We start from the raw sequence: 15,609 nt of genomic DNA on the forward strand, positions 1-15,609 counted from the left end.
TCCACTCATTTAGGCTTAAAAACCAGAGAACCCATCTTCGGTTAACTTGTGATTTTCCTTCCCCGTCAGAACGGGATCAAAGATGCAAATACAGTAAGCATCTTTGTCGTGGTTCTGTAACACGTGACAATCATGCATATTCATTAAGTAGTTGGTGCCGTTCTCGCCATCCGTTTTCGTAGTCGCTTGAATCCACTCGCCACTGGTATCCTGCCACTGGTAGGTTGTTTTTCCTGCTATGTAGTACACGCCCTCAATGTGATTCATGTAGCCCAAGCGGGAAGATGTCTTCGGATAAACCCAGGTGTTGTGAATACCCAGAGGGAAGCCATCTTGTTTGATGAGATATCGCCGGCTGTGGCCTTTTCCCCAGTCGATATCCCTGTCATTGCCAACAACCTCTGACAGACTTCGCACCACTGCAAGCGATCGGTAGACCACCTGGGCGTCTGGATAGTAGACTACGAACAGACGCATGCCGCCCTCTGCTGACACTGTCAACTCATAGGTGACGTCCGAAGAGAGCGCCACCACAATGTCAGGGCAAACTTCCCGTTGGTTTTGACCGCCAGCCTCGACGCATTTCCCCTTCCCGCTAATGCAGTAATAGATGTGGACGCTTTGCTCGCTGTCTGGGGATCTCAGCGCAACGGTAGTCTCGGCCGGGATACGCGCTTCATATGACGTGAACTTGGCATAGTCCTTGTCATTGGTGAGTTGGACGCCGGTGAGGGCGCTATTTGGAAGAGTTATTATGGGTAGATCGGCAGAATGGCTGACTTTCATGATGTTTCCTTAAAGTCAAAAGATAAAAGCAAAAGCGTCCATCAATGAGTGAAAATAAATGCATTTCCCCCGTATTTTAACGATTGTAAAACTTACTTTTATGTATCAGACTCTGCAGATTGAAGCAGAAGAACAACAGAAACTGTGACACGGTTAAGGAAAGGTATACGGTCACGAACCCTGATAAGAGCACTGTTAATACATTACATGAATTTTAGGTCCCAAGTCTTTGGCTTTCTTTGTTTTCCATTACTGTTAATCCAAGGTACCTGTTGGGAACAGTTGGGAATGCCCCAACTTCAGTTGGGTCGCACAGTTGCTTTATTTGGATGTAACAGTGGAACGGAACATTATGAGCGAGAGATAAGGCAAGTTAGAAGTTCAATTTAAGCACCAAATGTTACAACTCTGAGCTAGTCTCTCATGACTGAAATGTCCACTATAGCTAGGTATATGCGAGTCAGACGTCCATGACGCATGTTTATTAGTAGCCGAGCTCGGATCCTTCAGCCTCTAATTGAAATGGAAGTGTTCAACTCACCTTAATGACCTCAAAACTCTTGCATTAAAAGTCATTCAAAAGTAACGCAGACCTGCTGAATGTATGGGGCGTGTACCATGCAGTATTATGACCGCGTTAAATTCATTTCTGCCCTTTCCTTATCTTTTACTATTGAAAAAGTGTACAGTCCTCATGAACAGGTACAAAGTTTAACCTCGTGACTAAACATTAGGCCTATTACAGATACTGAGTTTTTAAAACATGCTCTTACCGTCACCACGAAGTGACCTCAACCCCCGCAAAGTGGAAAATGTGTGTTTCAAGATACAAGCGATTTAAGTTGACGACGTTTTGAAACGGTGATCTGAATATCGTTTTGGGCTCAAAATTCATATTTTGTTGCATTTTCTGAAATCTGGGATCTTGAATGACACGTTAATGTATGATTTTTTTTCATTGAACAATAATGAGTTATCAAACTAATTAACCATAAGTACACTTGTCTTGACACTTCGTAAAAACTCAAAAATCCGATAACTCTGTGTTCGAGTTTTCACGAAGTGACGCTAACCACGTGTATTAGCTAATGGGTTAGCGCTACTTCGTGAAATGCCAGAAGTGAGTCGTGCATAACACGTGACATTTTGTGGTACTTCGTAAAAACGCAAAACCCGTTTTTGACGCGTAGTGTGCAGGCAGTTTACGAGAATGGTATAGTACACTTCGTGAAAATGCATTTTCCGATTTTGATCCATTAAGTTACAAAGATTAATGAATGTTCATTAATATATTGACAAAACCAATTAACTCTGTGTATAGTAACTCCTTGAGGTGATAAATTATGTGTAATTAATCACAGATTAGGGAAAAAATTGGAATCGCAAATATCGATTTTTCGATGTTAGTGTCACTTCGTGGTGACGGTGATGATAATTATCAACTCTCATTTTTTTTTTATCACTACCCATCTTTCGCAGACTATATAAAAATTAATGACGGATGGAACAGAATTTTACCAAATCGTATAAATTCCCAAGTTTTGAAATGTGCTTTCTGCGTCCATGCTTTATAGCGACGACAAACATGAGAGAAACAAACCATGCATGGTTGTGATTACATTTTCTAAAAATGGTTTAATTCTGTATATAGGGGCTTACATGATACATTCATTATCAGCCAAAGAAAAATGAGACAGTGAATAACGGAAAATAGAAGGAGCACAGTTGACCCTTTTCCTGCTAGATTTCCCGCATGCTTGTGACGAAAGTCTTGAAATTTGAAATATTAAATATGAAATAATTGTTATGAAATCAATATATAATTATACAAAATTATCAAATTTCACATTCAGACCTATAAATAGTTAGGAATTCTGTCAGAACACTCGATATCTAACCATAAATGAACTTTTATTTTACTTTGACGGTTTTTAAGATTGAAATTCACAGTTGAATGGGCTCACATTGAATTTGGATGTGTCGTTCGACCGCGCCAACACATCCTCGACAATGACCTACTAAGCACCAAATTCCATTCACTTCGTGCCGAGTTCCTAGTGAGATGACCGGGAGGATTTCTCCACAGATCTAACAAGGTAAAATCCTGGCTCTGTGTAGGATTTAAGATGTGATGCAAATTGCTCTGTTTGAACAACAAATTGTCGTAAAGAAAAAGATGTTGCCTTTGGCTATCGTTATAGTAGGGCCTTGGTCTTTTAAAGGCTAATTATTGCATTCCGCTGGCTACTGATGTTGTTGGTTCCTGATCTAGTTTCATGACTTGTATCCATAGTAACCACCTTCTGTTTGTTGGTGATTCTCGACCCCTGTCAGAACTGGATTAAAGATACAGATGCAGAAGGCATCTTCGTCATGGACTTTGACCACGTGACAGTCATGAATATTCATGAGGTAATTGGTGCCGTTCTTGCCGTCTGTTTTCGTAGTGGCCTAAAATGACAAGACTGTTTGGATTCCTGTACATTTTCAATGGGCCGATTTCGCTTTAATTTTGCCCTCGGGTTTATTTATGCGCCTGTGTTTTTTGTATTAATTTGAATTATTAGTGAACTGGTCTATGCAGATTGTGGGCAATTTCGCCTGTAATCTGAGCAACAGCAGGCTATATATGATTTCTTGAAGCCTACTGTTGCCAGAGTTTTGTGCCATTTCGAATGTTATTAAGATGCTTCTTCTCGAAACTTATGAAAACCACAAGTACCGAAAGTAAGTTTGCTCTGCACTATTAGTCAGTGGGCTTGCGGGAGCCCATATGCATTTTCGGGCACATTCTTTGAAACTCTCAGGATCACTAATGGATACATTTGGAAGTTCAAAACCAGTCTTGATGCCATTTTTTTCTGACCCTTTTGTGGGCGGGGCATGACTTCAAAAAGTGGGGGGCTCCCCCACCCCCCCAAAAAAACTGATTCAGATAATTTTTTCTTTTCTTTTTTGCATTTAGACAGCTCACCCAAGTGCTACATCACAAGAGATAAAAAAAATCCAAAATGTTGCCTCTTTTGGAGGTGGGCCACGTTTTAGTTAAGTATAGGGGAAAACTACTGTTAACAGAAAATCGAGCTGTAATGGGCAATCTTGGCGTTTCTTTCCTTTATTCTGGTTGGGAATATTCTTACCGCTTAGTACTGTATACCACCACATCTGAAAGTGATTATGTTACAATGGTTCATGTACTTAACGGTTATCGTTTAATTAAAGAAAAAATATATTTAAAACCACTTTCAGTGATCGTTCTCCTCCGATCAACTTTGTTTCACAGGGTATTTAGTACCAGTCACTTCTTCACTTTAAGCAAGGTTTTTCTCAAATCAGTAGGTTCGTTTTCGGGCAATTACCATTGTTCCTATGTCGTTTACTATTTGAACAATTATACAATGTATAAGCTGACTTATCGTTTACAGACTTATGGTTAACAAAATGATTCTCAGTGACACGCTATTTGTTTTTTTGAATTTAAAGGGAAGATACGACATTTGCAAACATCACAAAACGAAATGATCAAATTATCATGAAATACCTCACTGAATTGATAGGGAATGATAGTCTAAAGCACCCTGTAAAATCGTGGCTCCTGGTGTGCTGGCATTTTTAAGAAAAATTGTATTTTTCAAATGCTGGTCGGCCGACCAGCGTTGGAGAAAACTCGCTTTTTGTTCAAAAACTGCTCCTACTTTTTCATAATTAGGTATTCCACGTTTACGGTTTTCTTTACAATTTATTTCACACCTGTGAAGGGCTAGGGGTACAAGCCTGCTAGACTGATTCTCTGACCTTACAAATCCCAAAAGTCTATAAATTGCTCCGTTTCATCTTAAGGGGGTCGGGGAATCAGATTTCAAGAATATGATTGATTTTCTTAGTTTTTCCAACATCTACGAGCCCAAAATGTCAAACAAGTCATTTTAACAATATTTGCTATGTTATACTAATCATCCAAATCCATTTATTGACTGAAAATTGCAGCAAAATCAATTGTTGTACATTCCTTTTAAAGATTTACTGTCCACCCCTTCAGGCTTCATAACCAGAGAACCCATCCTCCGTAAACTTGTGATTTTCATTTCCCGCGGGATCAAAGATGCAAATACAGTAAGCATCTTTGTCGTGGTTCTGTAACACGTGACAATCATGCATATTCATTAAGTAGTTGGTGTCGTTCTCGCCATCCGTTTTCGTAGTCGCTTGAACCCACTCGCCACTGGTATCCTGCCACTGTAAGGTTGTTTTTCATGCTATGTAGTACACGTCCTCGATGTGATTCATATAGCACCGATGTTTTAGCCTTTATTATAACAAGATCAGAGCATTTGGGGGAAAGAATTGTACTATCAAGACGCAATTCAGTTTTGACATAAATTTGGAGCCACCTAGAATAAAAAGAAAAAATTCAACTCAACATTGTGAAGCAATGCACTTTATCGCACTCTGTGGGACATGTTAATTTGTGGCCTCAAAACCGGTGTATCCATCCACGGTCAGGATCTGTTTTTCCTTTCCCGAGAGGACGGGGTACAAGATGCAGATACAGTCAGAAATGTTCTCATGATTCTCCAGTATATGGCTGTCGTGCTCATTCAGAAGATAGTTGGTTCCATTCTCCGCATCAATTCTCGAGCTCTGGTTTACCCAAGCGCCGCTGGTATCCTGCCATTTGTAGGTCACACTCCCTTACGTGTAGTACACGCTCTCTATGTGGTGATGGGCCAGTTTAGATGACGTCATTGGGTTCAATCTCGTCTTGTGAATACCCAGGGGAAAGCCATCTGGTTGCAGCAGGTACTGCCAGCTGTGCCCGTTTCCCCAGTCGACGTCTCTTTCGCTGCCGTCAATCTCTGACAGGCTTCACACCACTGCCAGCGAGCGGTAGGCCAACTCGACGTCTGGATAGTAGACTACGAAGACCCGCATGGCGCCCTCTTCTGACACTGTCAGCTCATAGGTCACATCGGATGACAGCGCCACCACTGTGTCTGGGTAGACGTCACGCTGGCCTCCATCCGCAGTCGCCTGACACTTCCCCCTTCCACTGATGCAGTAATAAAAGTGCAGGCTACTCTGGCCACCCGGCGATCTTAGACAAACGGTACTCTTGGCAGGGACTCGCGCTTCGTAACTTGTGAAATCGCTGTAATCTTTCTCACTGGTTAGCTGAACACCGCTGAGGGCGCTGTTGGGAAGAGCCATTTCGGGGAGCTCGTCAGAATGCGTGATCAACATGTTGAAAGTTAAGCTGCAGGCACAAAAAAACATTGACGAGTTTATATGTTCGTTCTTCGGATTGAAAGGAATGAAATATTGCGTTGATACATAACCTTTTTTGGATGGCTAATATAGGCTACTTCCTCATAATTTCACGATTCCAAAATTATTTTATTAAATACAAGTTCAAAGACCATGGAATTGCATCGAACGGTTCGAGTGTCCCGATGTTCGTTCCGCCGTCAGCACTGAAATAAAACTGTGAAAAAATAACTCACCTTAATAACATGCGTGTTAGTCTATACATAAAGCTGTACACTTCGTTCTAGATGACCGAATGTTAACACAGACTTCTGCTGACCTGATGACACTGTTGACGAACTTTGTACCATCATGTGATGAACCGATCTGGATCAAAGTTCACTTCTCAGAATATAGCTTATAAAATAGGCCAGCTGAAATATGAATTTCTGTACTAAACGATATTTTGTCAATATACATGCCTGCAGGTAGTCTAGCTTAGGGTGAGGGGCGTCGTCGGGGGGCATTCCCCCCCCCCCCCCGCCAATCCGGGGTTCCTTGCGAGCCCTCCCGCGGCCCTACCGGTGCCCCCGTTCTGAATTTTGGGAAGGCAAAATTGAAGTTTTGTTTTTATCATTGAAAACCCACTAACTGGCCCATTAAAGGGAATAAACAACATTAGCAAACATAGGAAAACAAAACCCTATAATTTTTACGAAATACCTTACCAGAATGTTTGTAAATGAAAGTCAAACATTATGGCACCTGGTGTGAAGTCATTTTCAAGAGAAGTAGTATTTTGTACAAATTTCCAACGGTGGTCGGCCGACCACCGTTGGAAAAACCTAACTATTTTTCAATTACTGCTCCAAATATATCATTTTTGTTCAGTCCAAATTTTGTTTGCTATTGGTTACATGTTCATGAACGGGTGCAGGCCAGCCAGACTGGTTTCCTTACCTTACAATTTTCCGGCATCTATGAATCTATTCATTTCATCTTTAGTGGAGTCAGGGAACCAGACCACATGAACATTTTAGTTTTTCTTGGTTTTTCTAGCATTTTGAAACACAAAACTTCAAACTTGTCAGTGTAACAATATTTTATCTATTATACTAGCCCCTCAAATAGTTCATTTCTGAAAATTTCAGCAAAAGCCAATGATGTACATTCCCTTTAAGTAACCCTCTTTGGAAAAAAAAAAGCTGTCCCCATGTAGTGAATGTACCCCTTGCAAATTAGTCCCCAGTGAGGCCTTCGTTTTTGCCCGACTCGACTCGACTGGGAATAATGTGGCTCATTTTGTTTGGATCAAATTCAGTTTAGATTTGCCTTGTTTTCAGTGTTTCATACCGCAGTCATGCTATATATGTCCTGACCCATGAGGCACTTGTACTGGTTTGTGAGGTTTTGTTGTAGAAAATTAGAGACATACAGATGTTGATGATAACGGTCACGGTATGTACATACATTGCGTGTTGACTATAGCTGTCATAGACATGACTTAGTATCAACAAGGAAACACACACACTCTAAAAACTGTGTTTAGCAATTAAACACAATCTTGCTATCACTTTGTAAACATGTTTAGACGCTAAACATTACGTGTCCAATTCCTAAACACCAATGTTCAATGGCTAAACACTATCCATCCTTACGCTAAACATGTTTAGTATTTAAACATGTTTACAAACTGATAGCAAGAAAGTGTTTAGAAAAGTGTTTACTTGCTAAACACAGTTTTTACAGTGCAGTTTAGAGAATTGACCTCTGTGAATTTGTACTCAACTGCAGATTTTATCTAAAAAAAAAGCAATTTTTGTTCACAATTTAAAACCCTCCATATGCATGCGCAGCAAGGCCTCGAGAACGGCTATGCAAATACCGAGGACGAAAGTGAAAGCGCAGCGGTGTAGGCACATTTTAAAGGACTTCAGTTAAAAAAAAACCAATCTGGTACATTAAACCATATACAAAATTTAAGACAAAAAATCTAGTAGCCACAGTCAAAATTTTTGTTTTGTTTTTAAATCTATCTTTTTAAAAAGAAATACAATGGATACTGACAGGGTCGTAAATTTGAATCTTTTCTGGCTTGATCGAACGATTGTGACTGGGTAATGTCAACCTTGAAATAAATTCAAATCTATAAAAGAATGCTTCCTTCTCTTTCCTTTATGTTGTTTGGGAATTTTCTTTCTGCTTAATACTGTACACCTCCACATTTCAAAGTGATTATGTTAAAATAAATCATGTATTTTGATTTGTTTTGATGTGATTTACTCGCAATTTCCACGATAATGATACAGATTAGGTCAGACTTTTAACAAGAAAATAATTATTCTGTACTGCAGGTTTAAAATAAACACTGAGAGTCCCCCATTCAGTGGAAAAAGCAGGGATAACGCAAAAAGTTGTAAAAACTTATTTTCATAAAAATGTTGATTGTTTTCCTCCAAACAACAACGTTTCACATCGGTATTTAGTACCAGTCACTTCTTTACTGTGAACAAGGCTTTTCCGTTAAATCGGTAGGTTCGTTTCCAGGCATTAAGCCTCTGTACTGATGACGTCACACTTTGCTTACTTATGTGCTTTTCTATGGGCCTCTTGTTCCCACCAGGCTCCAATAACTTAAGAAAGCACACATATAAACAAAGTGTGATGTCATCAGTGCAGAGCCTTATTACCAATGGTCCTATATGTCCTTTATAATTAATTTAAATAATCACAGTGTGCGAGCGGACTAATCGTTTACAGATTTATGTTAAACAAAATTATTGTCTCTGACACGTGATTTGTCTGTCGGGTTTAATGATTTACTGTCCACCCCTTCAGGCTTCATAACCAGAGAACCCATCCTCCGTAAACTTGTGATTTTCATTTCCCTTCAGAACGGGATCAAAGATGCAAATGCAGTAAGCATCTTTGTCATGGACTTTGACTACGTGACAATCATGAATATTCATGAGGTAATTGGTGCCGTTATCGCAGTCTGTTTTCGTCGTGGCATGAACCCACTCGCCACTGGTATCCTGCCACTGGTAGGTTGTTTTTCCTGCTATGTAGTACACGCCCTCAATGTGATTCATGTAGCCCAATCGGGAACATGTCTTCGGATAAACCCAGGTGTTGTGAACACCCAGAGGGAAGCCATCTTGTTTGACGAGATATCGCCGGCTGTGGCCGCTTCCCCAGTCGATATCCCTGTCAGTGCCAACCACCTCTATCAGACTTCGCACCACTGCAAGCGATCGGTAGACCACCTGGGCGTCTGGATAGTAGACTACGAACAGACGCATGCCGCCCTCTGCTGACACTGTCAACTCATAGGTGACGTCCGAAGAGAGCGCCACCACAGTGTCAGGGCAAACTTCCCTTTGGTTTTGACTGCCAGCCTCGACGCATTTCCCCTTCCCGCTAATGCAGTAATAGATGTGGACGCTTTGCTCGCTGTCTGGGGATCTCAGCGCAACGGTAGTCTCGGCCGGGATGCGTGCTTCATATGACGTGAACTTGGCATAGTCCTTGTCATTGGTGAGTTGGACGCCGGTGAGGGCGCTATTTGGAAGAGAGATTATGGGTAGATCGGCAGAATGGCTGACTTTCATGATGTTTCCTTAAAGTCAAAAGATAAAAGCAAAAGCGTCCATCAATGAGTGAAAATAAATGCATTTCCCCCGTATTTTAACGATTGCAAAACTTACTTTAATGTATCAGACTCTGCAGAAGCAGAAGAACAACAGAAACTGTGACACGGTTAAGGAAAGGTATACGGTCACGAACCCTGATAAGAGCACTGTCAATACATTACATGAATTTTAGGTCCCAAGTCTTTGGCTTTCTTTGTTTTCCATTACTGTTAATACAAGGTACCTGATATAACAATGTGATTAATAAAGTCCCCAGGACCTTGTTATAAAGGTGTTCGACAGTATAATAGTTCTGTATGCCCAACTCTATGTGTCGCCACAGTTGGGAATGCCCCAACTTCAGTTGGGTCGCACAGTTGCTATAGTTGGATGTAACAGTGGAACGGAACATATGAGCGAGAGATAAGGCTAGTTAGAAGTTCAATTTAAGCACCAAATGTTACAACTCTGAGCTCGTCTCTCATGACTGAAATTTCCACTATAGCTAGGTATATGCGAGTCAGACGTCCATGACGCATGTTTATTAGTAGCCGAGCTCGGATCTTTCAGCCTCTAATTGAAATGGAAGTGTTCAACTCACCTTAATGACCTCAAAACTCTTGCATTAAAAGTCATTCAAAAGTAACGCAGACCTGCTGAATTTATGGGGCGTGTATCATGCAGTATTATGACCGCGTTAAATTCATTCCTGCCCTTTCCTTATCTTTTACTATTGAAAAAGTGTACAGTCCTCATGAACGGGTACAAAGTTTAACGTCGTGACTAAACATTATTACAGATACTGAGTTTTTAAAACATGCTCTTACCGTCACCACGAAATGACCTTAACCCCGCAAAGTGGAAAATGTGTGTTTCAAGATACAAGCGATTTAAGTTGACGACGTTTTGAAACGGTGATCTGAATATCGTTTTGGGCTCAAAATTCATATTTTGTTGCATTTTCTGAAAGCTGGGATCTTGAATGACACGTTAATGTATGATTTTTTTTATTGAACAATAATGAGTTATCAAACTAATTAACCATAAGTACACTTGTCTTGACACTTCGTGAATACTCAAAAATCCGATAACTCTGTGTTCGAGTTTTCACGAAGTGACGCTAACCATGTGTATTAGCTAATGGGTTAGCGCTACTTCGTGAAATGCCAGAAGTGAGTCGCGCATAACACGTGACATTTTGTGGTACTTCGTGAAAACGCAAACCCGTTTTTGACGCGTAGTGTGCAGGCAGTTTACACGCGAAAGAATGGTATAGTACACTTCGTGAAAATGCATTTTCCGATTTTGATCCATTAAGTTACAAAGGTTAATTAATGTTCATTAATATATTGACAAAACCAATTAACTCTGTGTATAGTAACTCCTTGAGGTGATAGATTATGTGTAATTAATCACAGATTAGGGAAAAAATCGGAATCGCAAATATCGATTTTTCGATGTTAGTGTCACTTCGTGGTGACGGTGATAATAATTACCAACTCTCATTTTTTTATCACTACCCATCTTTCGCAGACTATATAAAAATTAATGACGGATGGAACAGAATTTTACAAAATCGTATAAATTCCCAAGTATTGAAATGTGCTTTCTGCGTCCATGCTTTATAGCGACGACAAACATGAGAGAAACAAACCATGCATGGTTGTGATTACATTTTCTAAAAATGGTTTAATTCTGTATATAGGGGCCTACTTGATACATTCATTATCAGCCAAAGAAAAATGAGACAATGAATAACGGAAAATAGAAGGAGCACAGTTGACCCTTTTCCTGCTAGATTTCCCGCATGCTTGTGACGAAAGTCTTGAAATTTGAAATATCAAATATGAAATAATTGTTATGAAATCAATATATAATTATACAAAATTATCAAATTTCACATTCAGACCTATAAATAGTTAGGATTTCTGTCAGAACACTCGATATCTAACCATAAATGAACTTTTATTTTACTTTGACGGTTTTTAAGATTGAAATTCACAGTTGAATGGGCACACATTGAATTTGGATGTGTCGTTCGACCGCGCCAACACATCCTCGACAATGACCTACTAAGCACCAAATTCCATTCACTTCGTGCCGAGTTCCTAGTGAGATGACCGGGAGGATTTCTCCACAGATCTTACAAGGTAAAATCCTGGCTCTGTGTAGGATTTAAGATGTGATGCAAATTGCTCTGTTTGAACAACAAATTGTCGTAAAGAAAAAGATGTTGCCTTTGGCTATCGTTATAGTAGGGCCTTGGTCTTTTAAAGGCTAATTATTGCATTCCGCTGGCTACTGATGTTGTTGGTTCCTGATCCAGTTTCATGACTTGTATCCATAGTAACCACCTTCTGTTTGTTGGTGATTCTCGACCCCTGTCAGAACTGGATTAAAGATACAGATGCAGAAGGCATCTTCGTCATGGACTTTGACCACGTGACAGTCATGAATATTCATGAGGTAATTGGTGCCGTTCTTGCCGTCTGTTTTCGTAGTGGCCTAAAATGACAAGACTGTTTGGATTCCTGTACATTTTCAATGGGCCGATTTCGCTTTAATTTTGCCCTCGGGTTTATTTATGCGCCTGTGTTTTTTTGTATTAATTTGAATTATTAGTGAACTGGTCTATGTAGATTGTGGGCAATTTCGCCTGTAATCTGAGCAACAGCAGGCTATATATGATTTCTTGAAGCCTACTGTTGCCAGAGTTTTGTGCCATTTCGAATGTTATTAAGATGCTTCTTCTCGAAACTTATGAAAACCACAAGTACCGAAAGTAAGTTTGCTCTGCACTATTAGTCAGTGGGCTTACGGGAGCCCATATGCATTTTCGGGCACATTCTTTGAAACTCTCAGGATCACTAATGGATACATTTGGAAGTTCAAAACCAGTCTTGATGCCATTTTTTTCTGACCCTTTTGTGGGCGGGGCATGACTTCAAAAAGTGGGGGGCTCCCCCCCCCCCAAAAAAAACTGATTCAGATAATTTTTTCTTTTCTTTTTTTTTGCATTTAGACAGCTCACCCAAGTGCTACATCACAAGAGATAAAAAAAATCCAAAATGTTGCCTCTTTTGGAGGTGGGCCACGTTTTAGTTAAGTATAGGGGAAAACTACCGTTAACAGAAAATCGAGCTGTAATGGGCAATCTTGGCGTTATTGGTCTCTTTCCTTTATTCTGTTCGGGAATATTCTTACCGCTTAGTACTGTATACCACCACATCTGAAAGTGATTATGTTACAATAGTTCATGTAATTAACGGTTATCGTTTAATTAAAGAAAAAATATATTTAAAACCACTTTCAGTGATCGTTCTCCTCCGATCAACTTTGTTTCACAGGGTATTTTAGTACCAGTCACTTCTGCTCTTTTAAGCAAGGTTTTTCTCATCAAATCAGTATGTTCGTTTCCGGGCAATTACCATTGTTCCTATGTCCTTTCATTTGAATAATTATACAATGTATGAGCTGACTTATTGTTTACATATTTATGGTTAACGAAATGATTGTCAGTGACACGCTATTTGTTTTTTTGAATTTAAAGGGAAGATACAACATTTGCTAACATCACAAAACGAAATGATCAAATTATCATGAAATACCTCACTGAATTGATAGGGAATGATAGTCTAAAGCACCCTGTAAAATCGCGGCTCCTGGTGTGCTGGCATTTTAAAGAAAAATGGTATTTTTCAAATGCTGGTCGGCCGACCAGCGTTGGAGAAAACTCGCTTTTTGTTCAAAAACTGCTCCTACTTTTTCATAATTAGGTATTCCACGTTTACGGTTTTCTTTACAATTTATTTCACACCTGTGAAGGGCTAGGGGTACAAGCCTGCTAGACTGATTCTCTGACCTTACAAATCCCAAAAGTCTATAATTGCTCCGTTTCATCTTAAGGGGGTCGGGGAATCAGATTTCAAGAATATGATTGATTTTCTTAGTTTTTCCAACATCTACGAGCCCAAAATGTCAAACAAGTCATTTTAACAATATTTGCTATGTTATACTAATCATCCAAATCCATTTATTGACTGAAAATTGCAGCAAAATCAATTGTTGTACATTCCTTTTAAAGATTTACTGTCCACCCCTTCAGGCTTCATAACCAGAGAACCCATCCTCCGTAAACTTGTGATTTTCATTTCCCTTCAGAACGGGATCAAAGATGCAAATACAGTAAGCATCTTTGTCGTGGTTCTGTAACACGTGACAATCATGCATATTCATTAAGTAGTTGGTGCCGTTCTCGCCATCCGTTTTCGTAGTCGCTTGAACCCACTCGCCACTGGTATCCTGCCACTGTAAGGTTGTTTTTCCTGCTATGTAGTACACGTCCTCGATGTGATTCATATAGCTCAATCGGACAGATGTCTTCGGATAAACCCAGACGTTGTGAATACCCAGAGGAAAGCCATCTTGTTTGATGAGATATCGCCGGCTGTGGCCGCCTCCCCAGTCGATATCCCTGTCATTGCCAACAACCTCTGACAGACTTCGCACCACTGCAAGCGATCGGTAGACCACCTGGGCGTCTGGATAGTAGACTACGAACAGACGCATGCCGCCCTCTGCTGACACTGTCAACTCATAGGTGACGTCCGAAGAGAGCGCCACCACAGTGTCAGGGCAAACTTTCCTTTGGTTTTGACTGCCAGCCTCGACGCATTTCCCCTTCCCGCTAATGCAGTAATAGATGTGGACGCTTTGCTCGCTGTCTGGAGATCTCAGCGCAACGGTAGTCTCGGCCGGGATGCGCGCTTCATATGACGTGAACTTGGCATAGTCCTTGTCATTGGTGAGTTGGACGCCGGTGAGGGCGCTATTTGGAAGAGTTATTAGGGGTAGATCGGCAGAATGGCTGACTTTCATGATGTTTCCTTAAAGTCAAAAGATAAAAGCAAAAGCGTCCATCAATGAGTGAAAATAAATGCATTTCCCCCGTATTTTAACGATTGCAAAACTTACTTTAATGTATCAGACTCTGCAGAAGCAGAAGAACAACAAAGACTGTGACACGGTTAAGGAAAGGTATACGGTCACGAACCCTGATAAGAGCACTGTTAATACATTACATGAATTTTAGGTCCCAAGTCTTTGGCTTTCTTTGTTTTCCATTACTGTTAATACAAGGTACCTGATATAACAATGTGATTAATAAAGTCCCCAGGACCTTGTTATAAAGGTGTTCGACAGTATAATAGTTCTGTATGCCCAACTCTATGTGTCGCCACAGTTGGGAATGACCCAACTTCAGTTGGGTCGCACAGTTGCTATAGTTGGATGTAACAGTGGAACGGAACATAAGAGCGAGAGATAAGGCAAGTTAGAAGTTCAATTTAAGCACCAAATGTTACAACTCTGAGCTCGTCTCTCACGACTGAAATTTCCACTGTATATGCGAGTCAGACGTCCACGACGCATGTTTACTAGTACTAGTAGCCGAGCTCCGATCCTTCAGCCTCCAATTGAAATGGAAGTGTTCAACTCACCTTGATGACTTCAAAACTCTTGCATTAAACGTCATCCAAAAGTAACGCAGACCTGCTGAATGTATAGTGCGTATATCATGCAGTATTTATGACCGCGTTAAATTCATTTCTGCCCTTTCCTTATCTTTTACTATTGAAAAAGTGTACAGTCCTCACGAACGGGTACAAAGTTTAACCTCGTGACTAGACATTGATACTGGGTTTTTAATACATGCTTTTAAACAGATCTCAATCTTTATCACTACCTATCTTTCGCAGACTGACTTAATGACTGATGGAACAGAATTACACTGTTATTTCGGTTGTGCACTATATAAACCTAGCAACCAGTTGTGTTAAAAAAATTGAACAAGTTGTGTAATATTTTACACAAGTTGTGTAAACAACAGTTTACACAACACGTAGCTTGGTTCATATAGTACACAACCGTTTGATTTTTACACAACCGA

General features: G+C 40.3%; 2 protein-coding genes and 1 pseudogene across 3 annotated transcripts; all 3 read right to left on the reverse strand.

The window, feature by feature from the left end:
* LOC119737092 lies at window positions 1-861 on the reverse strand. Its single transcript, XM_038211182.1, has one exon. It carries the CDS (start codon window positions 784-786, stop codon window positions 16-18), a length of 771 nt encoding a protein of 256 aa, XP_038067110.1. The 5' UTR covers window positions 787-861; the 3' UTR covers window positions 1-15.
* Window positions 862-4,418: 3,557 nt separating this feature from the next.
* On the reverse strand, window positions 4,419-6,333 carry LOC119738558 (annotated as a pseudogene).
* A 1,470-nt stretch (window positions 6,334-7,803) lies between these two features.
* Window positions 7,804-15,508, reverse strand: LOC119738559. Of its 2 annotated transcripts, none has more exons than XM_038213465.1 (2): window positions 15,161-15,503; window positions 7,804-9,649 (listed from the first exon to the last, which is right to left on the reverse strand). In XM_038213465.1, the coding sequence occupies exon 2, from the start codon at window positions 9,639-9,641 to the stop codon at window positions 8,865-8,867; it is 777 nt and encodes a 258-aa protein (XP_038069393.1). In that variant the 5' UTR covers window positions 9,642-9,649; window positions 15,161-15,503; the 3' UTR covers window positions 7,804-8,864. The 2 variants fall into 2 exon arrangements, with proteins under 2 accessions (XP_038069393.1, XP_038069392.1); XM_038213464.1 differs by lacking the exon at window positions 7,804-9,649 and adding an exon at window positions 13,362-14,548 and having other exon boundaries at window positions 15,161-15,508.
* Window positions 15,509-15,609: the final 101 nt, after the last annotated feature.

This window comes from Patiria miniata, unplaced genomic scaffold (assembly GCF_015706575.1).
Source record: "Patiria miniata isolate m_02_andy unplaced genomic scaffold, ASM1570657v1 HiC_scaffold_3, whole genome shotgun sequence".
Classification (NCBI taxonomy): Eukaryota; Metazoa; Echinodermata; class Asteroidea; order Valvatida; family Asterinidae; genus Patiria; species Patiria miniata.

Coding starts and splice junctions, on each gene's coding strand:
- LOC119737092 (XM_038211182.1), bottom strand. CDS start 786: ATGAAAGTCAGCCATTCTGCCGATCTACCCATAATAACTCTTCCAAAT.
- LOC119738559 (XM_038213465.1), bottom strand. CDS start 9,641: ATGAAAGTCAGCCATTCTGCCGATCTACCCATAATCTCTCTTCCAAAT.